Raw genomic sequence first — 13,344 nt, 5'->3', positions numbered from 1 at the left:
TTAAAATTCAGCTTTATTTGCATTTTATCTTCAGGAGAAATACCTAAGGTGAATCATCTGCTACATTTTTGGCTCTGGACTATTTCAACTTTTCACTCCTTCACCGTCTCAAAATTAAGGCAGAAGGAGAAGAATGGATAAGTGAAACCCCCCCCCCATCTGAGAAATTCCAAGTAATTTGACATTGATCATTCTAATGTGGTCAAGAGGACACCACGTAGTTCAACCACAATGCCGTGATCTACATTAGGTTTCTCCAACTTGGCATCCTGAAGATACGTTAACCACCAGCCTGTCTCTCTCTCTCTCAGCCAAAGAACATATTTGGGTAGGACAATTGGTCATAGATCCCACCCTGGGATAAGGCTGATGATACCTGGGCAGTGTATCATGATTCATCTAGAACGATGCACATCAAAGAGCAGCAAATGGTGACGTCATCATAGTGCCAACGCCATGACTTACATCCTTGATCACAATGCAAGGATGCAATGGTGGCACTTTCTTTGATGACGTCACTGTTACAGAAGCCGCTGCTTTAGGAGGTCTGATGAATGAGAGGTACTTACTCGGCAAGGCACTCCAAATCCAGTTTTTGGGGTGGCATAAGTACATTTTTAAATAAATACGGTAAACATTGAGGCTCAAACTGATCCACCCTTGGCTATTGAAATAAGGACTAATTATGAAGAAGAGGAACAACTTTTCCCAAACAGATTATTTGGGGTTAAAGAAAAATGCACAGTTGCCATCTTGTTATTCTTATAAAAACCACGATCTTAAGAAATCTAAAACACCCCAGAGAAAAGGACCAGAAGGGAGTCAAGGACACTCACAACCTCCTGAAACACAAATTGAGTCTAGTTTCCATACTGGATCTCCCCTCGGAGTTCGTTAGTGATATAGCTTGTCAGGACTCCAAGCAATTTCTCTTGAAGGGCCCCGTTGGCCATGACCAAGGCTGTGAGTTGGGCTACGTCGGTCCAGTCCAGATTCTGAATAATGGCACAGACGTTTTCGTAAAGTCGTTGCTGCTCCACAGGAGGCAGTTCCAGGATAATCTGAGGAATGGGCTTGAACTGTCCCGAGGTCATCCAGGCCCCAAGCAAGCCACCAATGGCACCTCCTAGAAAAACAGAACAGATAAGCCAGCTTTCAACTTCGACTGGCAAGCTATCATTGAACGGTAGAATCATTTGCGAAGGAAAGCAGCGTTGTTTTGGATGCAGGTAAGGGTTCTGGGATATATTTAAGTTGCATTGTCCTATTATATATCTATTTAGAACAGCATTCAATGAATTTTTTTACGACTGTAGAAACTTGAAGATTGTGGACTTCAGCTGCCAGGATTTCTCCAGCCGGCATGATTGCTGAGATCCTTATTTAGTATATTAATGAATATCTCTTTTCTATTTTTTTTTATACACAAAGTATACTTCAAATAATGAGTTTGACCCGTAGCATTTTATAGCCTTTAAATTCCCACCGGTTCTATATTTTATATCGTCTATATTTTATACCATTAAATTGTTCTGACCTAGGCCTCCCAAGATCATGAAGCAGACTCCTCATCCTGATAAAACCTCTTTTATTTAGGTTAAAGGGAATTCTTCTCCAGCAAAGTCCCAGCAAACAGTCTTTCATGAGATTTCACAACTACAGACCTTTATCAGGCTTGGAGAGCTGCCAGGCCGATATCTTCCAAACGCCAGCAATTACTTGGCAAGAAGTCAGGAACAGATCTTCACCCTCATGAATTGAACTAATTGTCTCCTGCAAACTCCCCTCCCCTTTCGCTCCTCTTTATTCCCTCTGGGAGGGGCTGTTCACCATATAGCTGTGCCTTTACTCCTGAGTCGGCCCTTGTTCCTTAGCTGTTCCCTTCTCCTGGCAGCTCCGTGCATGCAGACATTGGGAACAGGCTCCAGCTGTTCTTCTGCCCCATTGATATCTGACTCCGAAGGCAGCTGATAACTGTCGGTCGGCTCTGGCCCCATCTCTGCCTTCCCCAGACTCCAGGACTGGCCCATGTTCCTCCCCAACCTTTTCACTGTCCGAGTTTGCTACCAGCTCCACTGGCAGGCCACAACATAAATAATACAAATAGTTATATCACACATATAAATATATGTATTATTTTCGAACTTTACTTTTTTACAATGACTGTGCCCCACCGCTTTATAATCTTGAACGGTAAGAAAGATTGGTTTGACTTTGGAAAGTGGGTTCAATTTAAACTGAATGTAAATGCATTCATTAATGTAATTAACCCAGGGCTCCTTCCCAGTGATGAAATCCAATTTTTTTTTACTACCAGTTCTGTGGGCGCGGCTTGGTGGGCGTGGTAGGGGAAGGATACTGCAAAATCTCCATTCCCTCCCCACTCCAGGGGAAGGATACTGCAAAATCCCCATTCCCGTCCTACTCCTGTGGGAAGGATATCGCAAAATCCCCATTCCCACCTGCTCCAGGGAAAGGATATTGCAAAATCCCCATTCCCAACCCACTCTAGGGAAAGGATACTGCAAATCCCCATTCCCTCCCCACTCCAAGGAGAAGGATATTGCAAAATCCCCATTCCCTTCCTACTCCTGGGGGAAGGATACTGCAAAATCCCCATTCCCTTCCTACTCTTGTGGGAAGGGATATTGCAAAATCCCCATTTCCACCCCACTCCAGGGAAAGGATATTGCAAAATCCCCATTCCCTCCCCACTCCAGGGAGAAGGATATTGCAAAACCCCCATTCCCTTCCTACTCCTGGGGGAAGGATACTGCAAAATCCCCATTCCCACTCCACTCTGGGGCCAGCCAGAGGTGGTATTTGCCGGTTCTCCGAACTACTCAAATTTTCCGCTACCGGTTCGACAGAACCTGTCAGAACCTGCTGGATTTCACCCCTGCTCCTTCCCCTTCTTCAGTATCTCCCACCCCACCTTCCCTGACAGATTTAAAGCTACAATTTGGTGCACCCAAAGCTCCTGGATGCATTTATGCCCATATCCGAAGTATTAATTTACCGACAGCAAGGCCAGGTGGTCCTGCCATCAAACCTCCGAAGAAAGCTGTCGTTCCAACCACCAAGGCACCTCGCCCGGAGTGCTTGAAGGCTGCTTTCATTTTTCGCTCTTCAGAAACATGGCAGAGGAGCTGCATCACGTCTCTGATGTTGACAGGCATGGTGACTTCTCTGGACCTGCAACAGTTGTAAAAGAACCTTAATCCAGCTCTTTCTTTCTTTCTTTCTTTCTTTCTTTCTTTCTTTCTTTCTTTCTTTCTTTCTTTCTTTCTTTCTTTCTTTCTTTCTTTCCTTCCTTCCTTCCTTCCTTCCTTCCTTCCTTCCTTCCTTCCTTTCTTTCTTTCTTTCTTTCTTTCTTTCTTCCTTCCTTCCTTCCTTCCTTCCTTCCTTCCTTCCTTCCTTTTCTTTCTTTCTTTCTTTCTTTCTTCTTCACAGGTAGAGCTTAGAGCTGCTTGTTCATATTTGTAGGTGTGCATAGCAATTCATTCATTCATTCATTCATTCATTCATTCACTCTCTCACTCATACACACATATATGCACACACACAGAGAGAGAGACACTTAATAATCACTAACCAACCCCATGAGCTGTGGCGGCGCAGGGGTTAGAGTGCAGTACTGCAGGCTACTTCTGCCGGCTGCCTGCAATTTGGCAGTTGGAATTGCACCAGGCTCAAGATGGACTCAGCCTTCCATCCTTTTGAGGTGGGTAAAAGGAGGACCCAAATTGTTGGGAGAAAGAGGCTGACTCTGTGAACTGCTTAGACAGGGCTGTAAAGCAGTGTGAAGCAGTACATAAGTCTAAGTGCTAGTGCTATTGCAGGCAAAACTCTGCTCACTGCCAGGAGTTCGATCCTGATTGGCTCAAGATGGACTCAGCCTTCCATCCTTCCGAGGTGGGTAAAAGGAGGACCCAGATTGTTGGGGGCAAGAGGCTGACTCTGTAAACCACTTAGAGAGGGTTGTAAAGCACTGTGAAGCAGTATATAAGTCTAAGTGCTATTGTTTCCTTCCTTCCTTCCTTCCTCCCTCCCTCCCTCCCTCCCTCCCTCCCTCCCTTCTTCCCTTCCCTTCCCTTCCCTTCCCTTCCCTTCCCGTGATTAGACTCACATTGCAGGCTAACTCTGCCCACTGCCAAGCGTTCGATCCTGACTGGCTCAAAGTTGATTCAGTCAACCATCCTTCCGAGGTGGGTCAAATGAGGACCCAGATTGTTGGGGGCAATAGACTGACTCGGTAAACCGCTTAGAGAGGGCTGTAAAGTACCGCGAAGCAGTATAGAAGCCTAAATGCTTATTGCTATTGCTATTACCTGTTGGGTCATCCTTTCAGAGATATTTCCTTGCCAATTCGGAGAAACGGAATAATCAAGGGCAAAAGGAGAAGGGAAGTGACTTCTGACTTCCTGCTGGCTTCCCCACTGATGGCTTCCCCACTGATAGGAAGCTTGGTAGGGAATATTGGAACCGAAAATCACGAGACTGTGGCTCAATACAGCAGGGCAGCAAACTTTGCCAAACTTCAATCCCACAGGAATCATGTCCAGATTCTGTAAGTTAAAACTATTCGAGGCATGTATTGTTGACTCAAAAATTGTTGCCCTGTGATACACTATTTCACCCAAGTGAAATAGTGTATCACATTTAACTGTATTTAAATGTTATCTGTGATATGTATCATTCTTGAATACAAGAACGATACATGCCTAAACAATGAAATCTCCCTCCCTCCCTCCCTCCTTTCCCTTTCGCTTTCCCTTTCTTTTCCTCCCCAGAGTATTCTGGTTTTTTTCTCTTCTAAATTAGCAGGTCTCACAATCGTCCTATCAACAGTCGAAAGATTCTTTCTAGGGGGGGGGAGAAAAGCCCCAAATATCCAAGATTTAAAAAAAAAAAAATCTTAAAAAAGAAAAAAAGAAACAGAACGAGTCATTTCTGTTATGCCCTAACAACCACGGCCAACGACTAGGGAACATGGGATCTGTAGTCCAACTCCCGAAGGGCAGGGCTGCAAGAAGCACTTGGCGAAGTCGTTCCTTATAAAGCGAAGGGACTAGCGCCTTGGAATTCAAATTCTCTGCCGGTTGGGGGTGGGTGGGAGTGAGCCATCTCCTTTCTTTCCCTTTCCCGCAGCTTGCTCTGTTTCTCCAGCCGCCTCCCCCCCCCGCGCTTGGCTTTCCATGCTCCCTACCTCGGGCCGGCGACCCGTGTAGATCCCGGCGCCCGTGCAAGGCCGCGATGCCCGGAGATCCTGCAAACGAGCGCAAAGGGTGGATTTTGCCTTGTTTGGCCGCGGCTGGATCTCGGATGGTGGAAGGGCAGAGCTCCCGGGCCTTTAAACCTCCCTTCCTCGCCGGCTTCCTGCAGGGAGATTTGGCCAGCCTGGCTCCCCTTCAAAGGCGGAAAAACAGGGATTGTCTAGCTGCGCCTTCTGGGTCCAATTCTTTCCTGAAAGAGCGCAGGCGCCTTGCGCAAAGCAGCAAATCTCGTGTATCATCCGCTGGGTAGTCTCGGCGCCCGATAACTCTGTCAATGAGTAACGCTCATCGCTTGATTCCCCGGCCCCCGACAGCTCACAGGTTGCAAGGACCTTTGCCGGGTTGCGTCACGGTGCAAACGGGCGAGTAAACACATTCCGATCCGGGTTTCATATGACCAGCCGGGAAGAGGAGGAGGAAGAGGAGGAGGAGGAGGAGGAGGCGGGGTTGCCTGCTTTGGAAAAGGTGTCTCCCTTCAGGTGGTCCCTGGAAGCCCAGAAGTGTCTCACTGGCGTTTGGGGTTTGCAAAAAGAACCAAATAGGAAAAGAACCATCTGGGGGGGGGAATATAATAATATTCCCACGTTATAACTAGCAAGGTGAATCATAGCTTGTTGCCCCAAAGAAGAGGGAGTCAAGCTATTCTCCAAAGCACCTGAAGGCAGGACAAGAAGCAATGGGTGGAAACTAATCAAGGAGAGAAGCAACTTAGAACTAAGGAACAATTTCCTGACAGAACAATTAATCAGTGGAACAACTTGCCTCCAGAAGTTGTGAATGCTCCAACACTGGAAGTTTTTAAAAAGAGATTGGATAACCATTTGTCTGAAGTGGTGTAGGGCTGATGTCATCCTGGACAAATCCGTGGAGAATGATCCCCTCTCTTGCCTGCGGATATATTCAGGGGTTGCAAATGTCCGCCTTTGAGATACACCGGAGATACATTTTTTATGCCATGCATTTTTTATGAACTACATCTGTAGTTGTGGGCTGTTGTTTTTCTGTATTGTTTTGTTGGGTGAACCAGGCAGGAAACAAGACCGGATGAGCAAAATCTACTTTATTGTGAGGTTATATTCATAGATTCTTGCCAGTCTGAAAGTACAAACTTCCTGCCGCCCCTTTTAACTGCTAGATTCACTAGGGTGGGTCTTTCTTAGGTTTATTTCTCTAACCTAGAAAGAATAAAGTGTTATTCTATAACCATTATGCGACAGTCTGAGGGCTGTCTGATAGTTTCCTAAGGAGGGAGGGTAGGAAAAAGGAAGAAAGGAGGAAAGAAGGAGAAAGAGAGGGGGAAGGAAGGAAGGAAGGAAGGGACTTCATTCTAAAAACAGATTGTTTTGGAGAAAGAAAGGAAGGAAGGAAGGAAGAAGGAAGAAAGGAAAGAAAGAAAGAAACTAAGAAAGGAAGGAAGGAAGATATACTGGGAAATTTAGAAAAGGAAGAAAACAGAAAGGAAGCTAACAAATTTAGGAATGGGGTGAAGAAAAAAGTTTTTTTCAAAGAAAGGAAGGAAGGAAGAAAGGAAAAAAATAGAAGAAAGCCAAATCACATAGGAAAAACTGTTGCAGAAAAAGAAGACACAATGTCTCAGACAATGTCATTTTTATTACACAAAGAGCGCTCTCTTGTGGAAGCCTTAAAGGCAGCCTTATAATGTCTCTGAAACCATTTAAAATACTGTAGATCAGTGGCCCCCCAACCTTTTGGGCACCAGGGACCAGTAAATAACAATCCAGAGTGAATACATACATACATACATACATACATACATACATACATACATACATACGACGGATTGCCGGGATGTTTTAGCAAGCAGACAGACTTAAACGCAGCAATATTGCAGAGACACAAATACGGCATAAGTAAAGAGTTCCTTTGCTGATTGTTTATGCACAAAATTGGAAAGCAGAGAATATATCATCGAAGGGAGAAGTAATTTAAAAACATTTTTAGACTGTGCAGAAATGAATAGATGAACTATGATGATAAAGGAAAGAGAAGATTCAGAATATTTTAAGATATGGAATAAATTTTACTATTGGTTAGAAAAGAGATACAAGTAAGTTTTAAAAGAGATTGAAGCAAAAAAAATGTAATTAGAATATTATATTAATGGAAAAGCTTTGTAATGGATTTGGTGAGATTGAAGACAGAAGAGCAGAAGAATTTTTTTTTTAAGTTTTTTATTTTTATTTTTCATAAACACATCCATATGTACAGTCATTTCCATCATTTTTCATTCATCTTTTCTTTTAACTTTCATTTTTCATTTTTACTTTTTTGGGGCTGCTTTTTTACCCTTTACGTTTACTCCAACCTTTCTTCTTCTCCTCCCCTTCTCTTCCCCTATTTCTCCTACTTCCTTCGTTCTTCCTCTCCTTCTCTTTCCTACTTCCCCTTCTCTTCCCTCACTCCTCCCTTCCTCCCTTCCTTCCTTCCTTCCTTCTAACCTTCTCCTCTACTCCTCTTTCCCCACCCTCTTCTTCCTCTCCTTTTCCCTTTCTTCTTTCTCCAGATGAGAAGACATTTTTGAAGATAACACCGAATTATCACATGGAAGAAATGAATGATGTACTAAACGTTTGTTTGTCTTAAAAAATAAAAAAAAACTTTATTTAAAAAAAAGAAGAAGAGTTCCTCTGCTATCTGTTCAGACAGTAGATGTCTCCCTTTGCTTGCGGCTGTGTGTGTGATACACTTCGCCACGCACACCAGGCAAACATCAACAGGCAATATGAATTATTTTCCTTTTCCAGGCTAACGTTCCCATCATGCTTTGTAGAAAACCCACCAGGGAGAGGAGATAATGTGGAGTACAAGCACCGCAGACACAGCATCATGAAAGCAACAAATTATAACCTTCAGTAAAGAGCAACACACATACACACAAACACACAAACACCCTTCGGTTAGCAGGATCACAAGCCCAGTTCTTGAGTTGGGAGCTCGCTTCTTGCCAGCAGGTTCAAGAGAATCCTTGGCACGACTTAAGTGATTCCTTTCAATCCAAAGATTCTCGTGACAACCTCGAGAGTGACTGAATGGATTACAGGCACAAACGGGGAAGAAATGCAGCTTGAGAATAATGCAGCCGAGATAATAGAGTTACTGTACCGGGTAGCAGAGCAAAATGCGAGGGGAATTGCAATGAAAGGGAAGCAACATAGCTGTAAACCTTGGAGGACTCTTGCACATTGTGAAACTTGGCAGAACTTGGGTTTTGTTTCGTGGCGGCTCTAGTCCTTGAACAATGAGGCTAAAACCCATGTGTGTAAGAGTCAGCGGTGTACTAGCAAACCCCCCCCCCAAAAAAAAACACCCAACCCCAAAACAAAACCCCTTATCTAATCACATTGCATGAAAAATCAGGAGAACAAAAGCGCCATGAACCGTTTTCTCCCAACCCTGGGGAGATATTAAGGATGAATGAAACGCTGGGGGTTTGAACGGAATGTGAAAACCTTAGGAACAATTGTTTTCTTGGAGCGAAAGTGTCCTCCCGTCTGCAAAACTCTTCTGCGAGTAGGGGAAAAAAATAAAATAAATACGCCCTGCATTTAAATAAATGATTTGCATGAGGGTAAAACGTTTTGTTCTGGTTTGCCTAAGCACACAAAGCTGTTCGCGTTATTGGGCACATAATCTGGCATCCATGAAAGAAAGAAAAGAAAAAAAAAAGAGGAAGGGTAGATTTAGAATCTCTTAAGGCGACAAATAAAATAAAATAAAATAAATAAATAAATAAAATAAAAGGGACGTGGTGGCTCAGCGGTTAAGACGCTGAGCTTGTCGATCGAAAGGTCAGCAGTTCAGCGGTTCGAATCCCTAGTGCCGCGTAACAGGGTGAGCTCCTGTTACTTTTCCCAGCTTCTGCCAACCTAGCAGTTCGAAAGCACGAAAAAAATGCCAGTAGAAAAACAGGGACCACCTTTGGTGGGAAGGGAACAGCGTTCCATGCGCTTTTGGCATTGAGTCATGCCGGCCACATGACCACGGAGACGTCTTCCGACAGCGCTGCTCTTCGGCTTTGAAACGGAGATGAGCAGCGCCCCCTAGAGTCAGGAACAACTAGCACAAATGTGCGAGAGGAACCTTTACCTTTAAGGCAACAAAAGACAGCCAGTTTAGTTTAATAGTTATAATGCTGAATTAGGAGACCATGAATTCTAGTCCCACTTTAGACATAAAGCCAGCTGGATAACCTTGGGCCAATGCCTCTCTCTTAGGCCTACGAAGAAGAGTAAGGATATCATGGAGATAGAGAACTATTGAAAAGAAAGGAAAAGATAAGTTTCTCCTGCCCAGTTGTGTCAGACTTAAGGGAATGGTGCTCATCTTTTCTTGGGCAAGGGAGCTGGTGTTGTCCGAAGAAATTTCCGCGTTCATGTGGCCAGCATGGCTATATGCCGACATGCAGGGAATGCTATTTGTACCCTGTGACTATCATTAAGTGTTGTACCTTATGATTCTTGATGAATGTATTTTGTCTTTTATGTACACTGAGAGCATATGCACAAAGACAAATTCCCCAATAAAAAATTCTATTCTATTCTATTCTATAATTTCTTGATATCACTAGAGTGTGCTGCAGTTCACAAAATCTTAAGCGAGCGACGGGGTTCTTAATGAGCCATCTTAGTTAGGCTATTCTGTATTTGAAATTCAGTCAAAACATCTCCAACTGAACAGGCATCTAGGTCTGAAGCCATGCATATTGATGAGAGCCCACGAGCGGAACACAATTGTGTTCATCAACCTGTACTATATTTTAAAAAACACAGCATGTTCAAGTCTCCATAACATTTATATCATCATCATCCTATTTAATCCCATCTGTCCAGTGAGAACTCAAAAGTGGTTTGTGTAGAGAGGGCTCGCCCTAATTTTATACCCAAACAGCAATCCTATGAAGTAGTCTCAACTTTTTTTTTTTTTTAATTTGATTTATATGCCGCCCTTCTCCGGAGACTCAGGGCGGCTTACAATGTGTTAAGCAATAGCCTTCATCCTTTTGTATATTTATACAAAGTCAGCTTATTGCCCCCATAAACTGGGTCCTCATTTAACCTACCTTAGAAAGGATGGAAGGCTGAGTCAACCTTGAGCCTTGGTGAGATTCGAACCTGCAGTAATTGAAGGCAGCTGTGTTAATAACAGGGTGCATTAAACCACTGTACTACCAAGGCTCTTTTCAAACTTTCAGATTGACCCTCTTGGTCAGCTTCGTATTCAAGGAGAGATCAGAACCTGGATCTTTCCAGAGTCCAAAATAGTTCACTACTATAATACATTGCTACACATTCTCTTACGAATGCCTATAAAATCAAATCATGTTGACTATGCAGACTGTCACACTAAACTCTTTAGAATGACCTTATATACGGAGGACCGGATTATGGTATAGATAACATTGCTATTTACGCTTGGTAGATGAAGCAGCAAACATCTGGAGACTTGGTTTTCATTGAAGGATAAACCCAGATCTTATCATTTCAGTCTAAAGATATCCCCTAGGTATAAAATGGAATCATAACATCCTCTAGTTATGGACTTATAGGTTGGAAAAGACCTCAGAAGTATTAAGTTTTCCCTTCCCTCAACCTTCCCTCCCCGCCCTTCCCCTGCCCTTCTTCTGCTCAACACAGGTTCTACAAGATCCAACTCTGACAGATGACCATCCATCTCTCTTGGAAGATCTCTAGCGAAGAGATCTTCTCATTATTCAATTTGGCAGTCTCTGCCATGGTGGCACTTCATATCGTAGGTGTCCTCCTTGAAATGTCTTGGAATCTCCATCCTCATTGGTTCTGTTCTGCATTCTGGGAAAATGGAGAAGGAGTCCACTCCTTCTTCTGCATCATAACGCTTCAAAACAGGCTACAAACTAGGAGACTGGGAGTTCTAGCCCCACCTAAGACCCAACCAACAGCTGGTTGACCCTGGGCCAGTCATTCTCTCACATCTTTAAGAATGAGGCAAAAGCAAAACTTATATGAAATCTTCAAGAAAACTGCATGGATTTGTCCAGTCATCGGGAGTCAAAAACATTCAAAAACACTCCTTCCCCCCCAAATCATACCAGACATCGGTGTGAGGTTACTTAGTTCAAATCCAAAGCTATGGTTAGTAAACTTATACAGCCAGTATGATGTAGTGGTTAAAGCATCAAGCTCGAAGCCAGGAGACTGAGAGTTCTAGTCTCGCCTTTGGCCCAAAGCCAGCTTGACCTAGTCACTTTATCTCAGCCCTGGGAAGGAGGCAATGGCAAACCACTTCTGAAAAAAACCTTGCCAAGAAAACTGCAAGTAGCCTCTGACAATCAGATCTGATTGAAGGGGAGGGGGAAAAAAATAAGTACACCTATACAAACTGGGCATAAGGTGCATTGGCTGAGAGTCAGCCACAACGCAATCTGCTTTAGTGCTGGAAGCGAAGTGTCGAAGGAGACACTTGCAAAGTGTTAAGGACCACTGATCTCCCCTGAGGGGCTTCTACGAAGGGAGAGAAGGACCTCTGCGCCAGAGTAAGGAACGGAGTATAAGTGGTGTAGCTGCTTCAGGCTGGTAAAAGGAACACGCTGCTTTGACTTCCCGATTGAAACAGACCTGCTACTATGCCTCATCCTCTTTGGTCAGCATGTCAACTGTCAAATGTTTTGAGCCTTCTATTAATAGGCAATTAAAATGCATCCCTTTTTCCTCAGGAAAAAAATCCCTTTTAAATTCACGTTATTTTATTTCCTGGCATTTACAGGATGCTCTCCGGTCCTGTTTTCTGAAGCTGGGTCGAAAAGTGAGAAAGAGAAGGCTGTGCGTGCAAAAGAGAGCAAACAGAAGATGGCCACAGTGCCCCATGACCAGGGGTGGGATTCTACCTGTTTGGACGAATTGGTAGCTCCGACGATCAGCTGGGAGCGAACCGGTTTGTTCCCACGATCAGATGGGCCCCCCTGCCCTATTTTCCTACCTTTATCTTTTCAGTGATTTGTGCGGCAGAGCAGATTGCCATGCCTCTGCTGTGTTTTTCCTCTGAAGAAATGTGGAAGTGAAGATTTCTTCAAACTGCGCACTTGTGTGCAAAATCACCGAACCAGTTGTTAAATTGGGAGGATCCCATCATTGCCAGTGACACATGGATTTTGGCCCTTTGAGCAATTGCTTGCACAGATTTAATGGATTACAGATTGGGACATATTATGGGTGGCAATTATACCAATCCAAGACAAAGGTTTGAAACAATGGACAATGTACGCTAAAACGTTTGTTGTCAAGGATGAGACAAGAATTGTGAAAGAAAAACAGCTCATAGGTCCCGAGATACCCCTTATTAATTTTAGGGAACAGTTCCTAGGCTGTGTATTATTTATCACGTCCCATTTTTTGTTAAGATACTGCCTTTCAAACTTAATTTATTGGAAACTAAAGATGTTTTCTAAAAATAACTTTGAAGCTGCTAAAAAATGCAGCTTTCCACTTGTAAGTTTCCACCAGCTGGGCCTGTCTGGTTTAGAACTGACACCCTTGAGAATTCAAAATAAGATTTAAAATTGCAAGGGGCGGGGGAAGCAGAAGGAGGAATGGCTTATGGAAAAAACGATAGATTCTATTATCATCCCATTACCTAAGTATTACCCAGAATCCACTTTACGAACAACTTAGGTGATTTTTCAGTGCTGGGTTAAACAGGGTGATGGAAAGAGGGCTATTGTCAGGCCCAAAGAACCAAGAATGACACAAGGAGTAACTTCTATGGACCGTTGTTTCTTTCAGAACATTATCTGTTTTTGGAGATATTCCACCTTATTTAGGAGAGGAAGGAACACCTGCCATAAGGTATCTTCCGGTGTGACTTACATCTTTAAACCAATATGTTTTGTCCTTGCCGTTGTTTTAGGGTGTGCAAATCTGTGCAAATGATTACTACATTGATATAATTAGTTGGCTAAAATGCTTTTCACAGCATAATCACACTGGTACATGACTACATGAATCCTCACACAGAGCTGTGAAAAGAAAAACAGATTGTGAACGCAACACTCTCTCCGTCACGTAAAGTAATA

General features: G+C 43.6%; 1 protein-coding gene across 2 annotated transcripts; it reads right to left on the bottom strand.

Annotated features, from left to right (window-relative positions):
• Window positions 1-5,436, bottom strand: CUNH19orf12 (chromosome unknown C19orf12 homolog). 2 transcript variants are annotated; one of them, XM_070952945.1, is made up of 3 exons: window positions 5,210-5,436; window positions 3,020-3,195; window positions 1-1,126 (listed from the first exon to the last, which is right to left on the bottom strand). In XM_070952945.1, the coding sequence occupies exons 2-3, from the start codon at window positions 3,177-3,179 to the stop codon at window positions 861-863; spliced, it is 426 nt and encodes a 141-aa protein (XP_070809046.1). In that variant the 5' UTR covers window positions 3,180-3,195; window positions 5,210-5,436; the 3' UTR covers window positions 1-860. The 2 variants fall into 2 exon arrangements, with proteins under 2 accessions (XP_070809046.1, XP_070809045.1); XM_070952944.1 differs by lacking the exon at window positions 3,020-3,195 and having other exon boundaries at window positions 5,210-5,257.
• Between the last annotated feature and the right edge of the window lie 7,908 nt (window positions 5,437-13,344).

Source organism: Pituophis catenifer, unplaced genomic scaffold (genome assembly GCF_029215685.1).
Source record: "Pituophis catenifer annectens isolate HBS135680 unplaced genomic scaffold, rPitCat1.0.hap2 SCAF_13, whole genome shotgun sequence".
In the NCBI taxonomy this organism is placed as follows: domain Eukaryota; kingdom Metazoa; phylum Chordata; class Lepidosauria; order Squamata; family Colubridae; genus Pituophis; species Pituophis catenifer.
The sequence above is the reverse complement of the archived record's forward strand: the minus strand, read 5'-3'. Positions and strand labels throughout refer to the sequence as shown.

Excerpts from the sequence above, each read along its gene's own strand:
- CUNH19orf12 (XM_070952945.1), bottom strand. The coding sequence starts at position 3,179 with ATGCCTGTCAACATCAGAGACGTGATGCAGCTCCTCTGCCATGTTTCT. Across the intron at positions 1,127-3,019 it reads ACCACCTGGCCTTGCTGTCG|GAGGTGCCATTGGTGGCTTG; the intron begins GTAAATTAATAC and ends CTGTTTTTCTAG.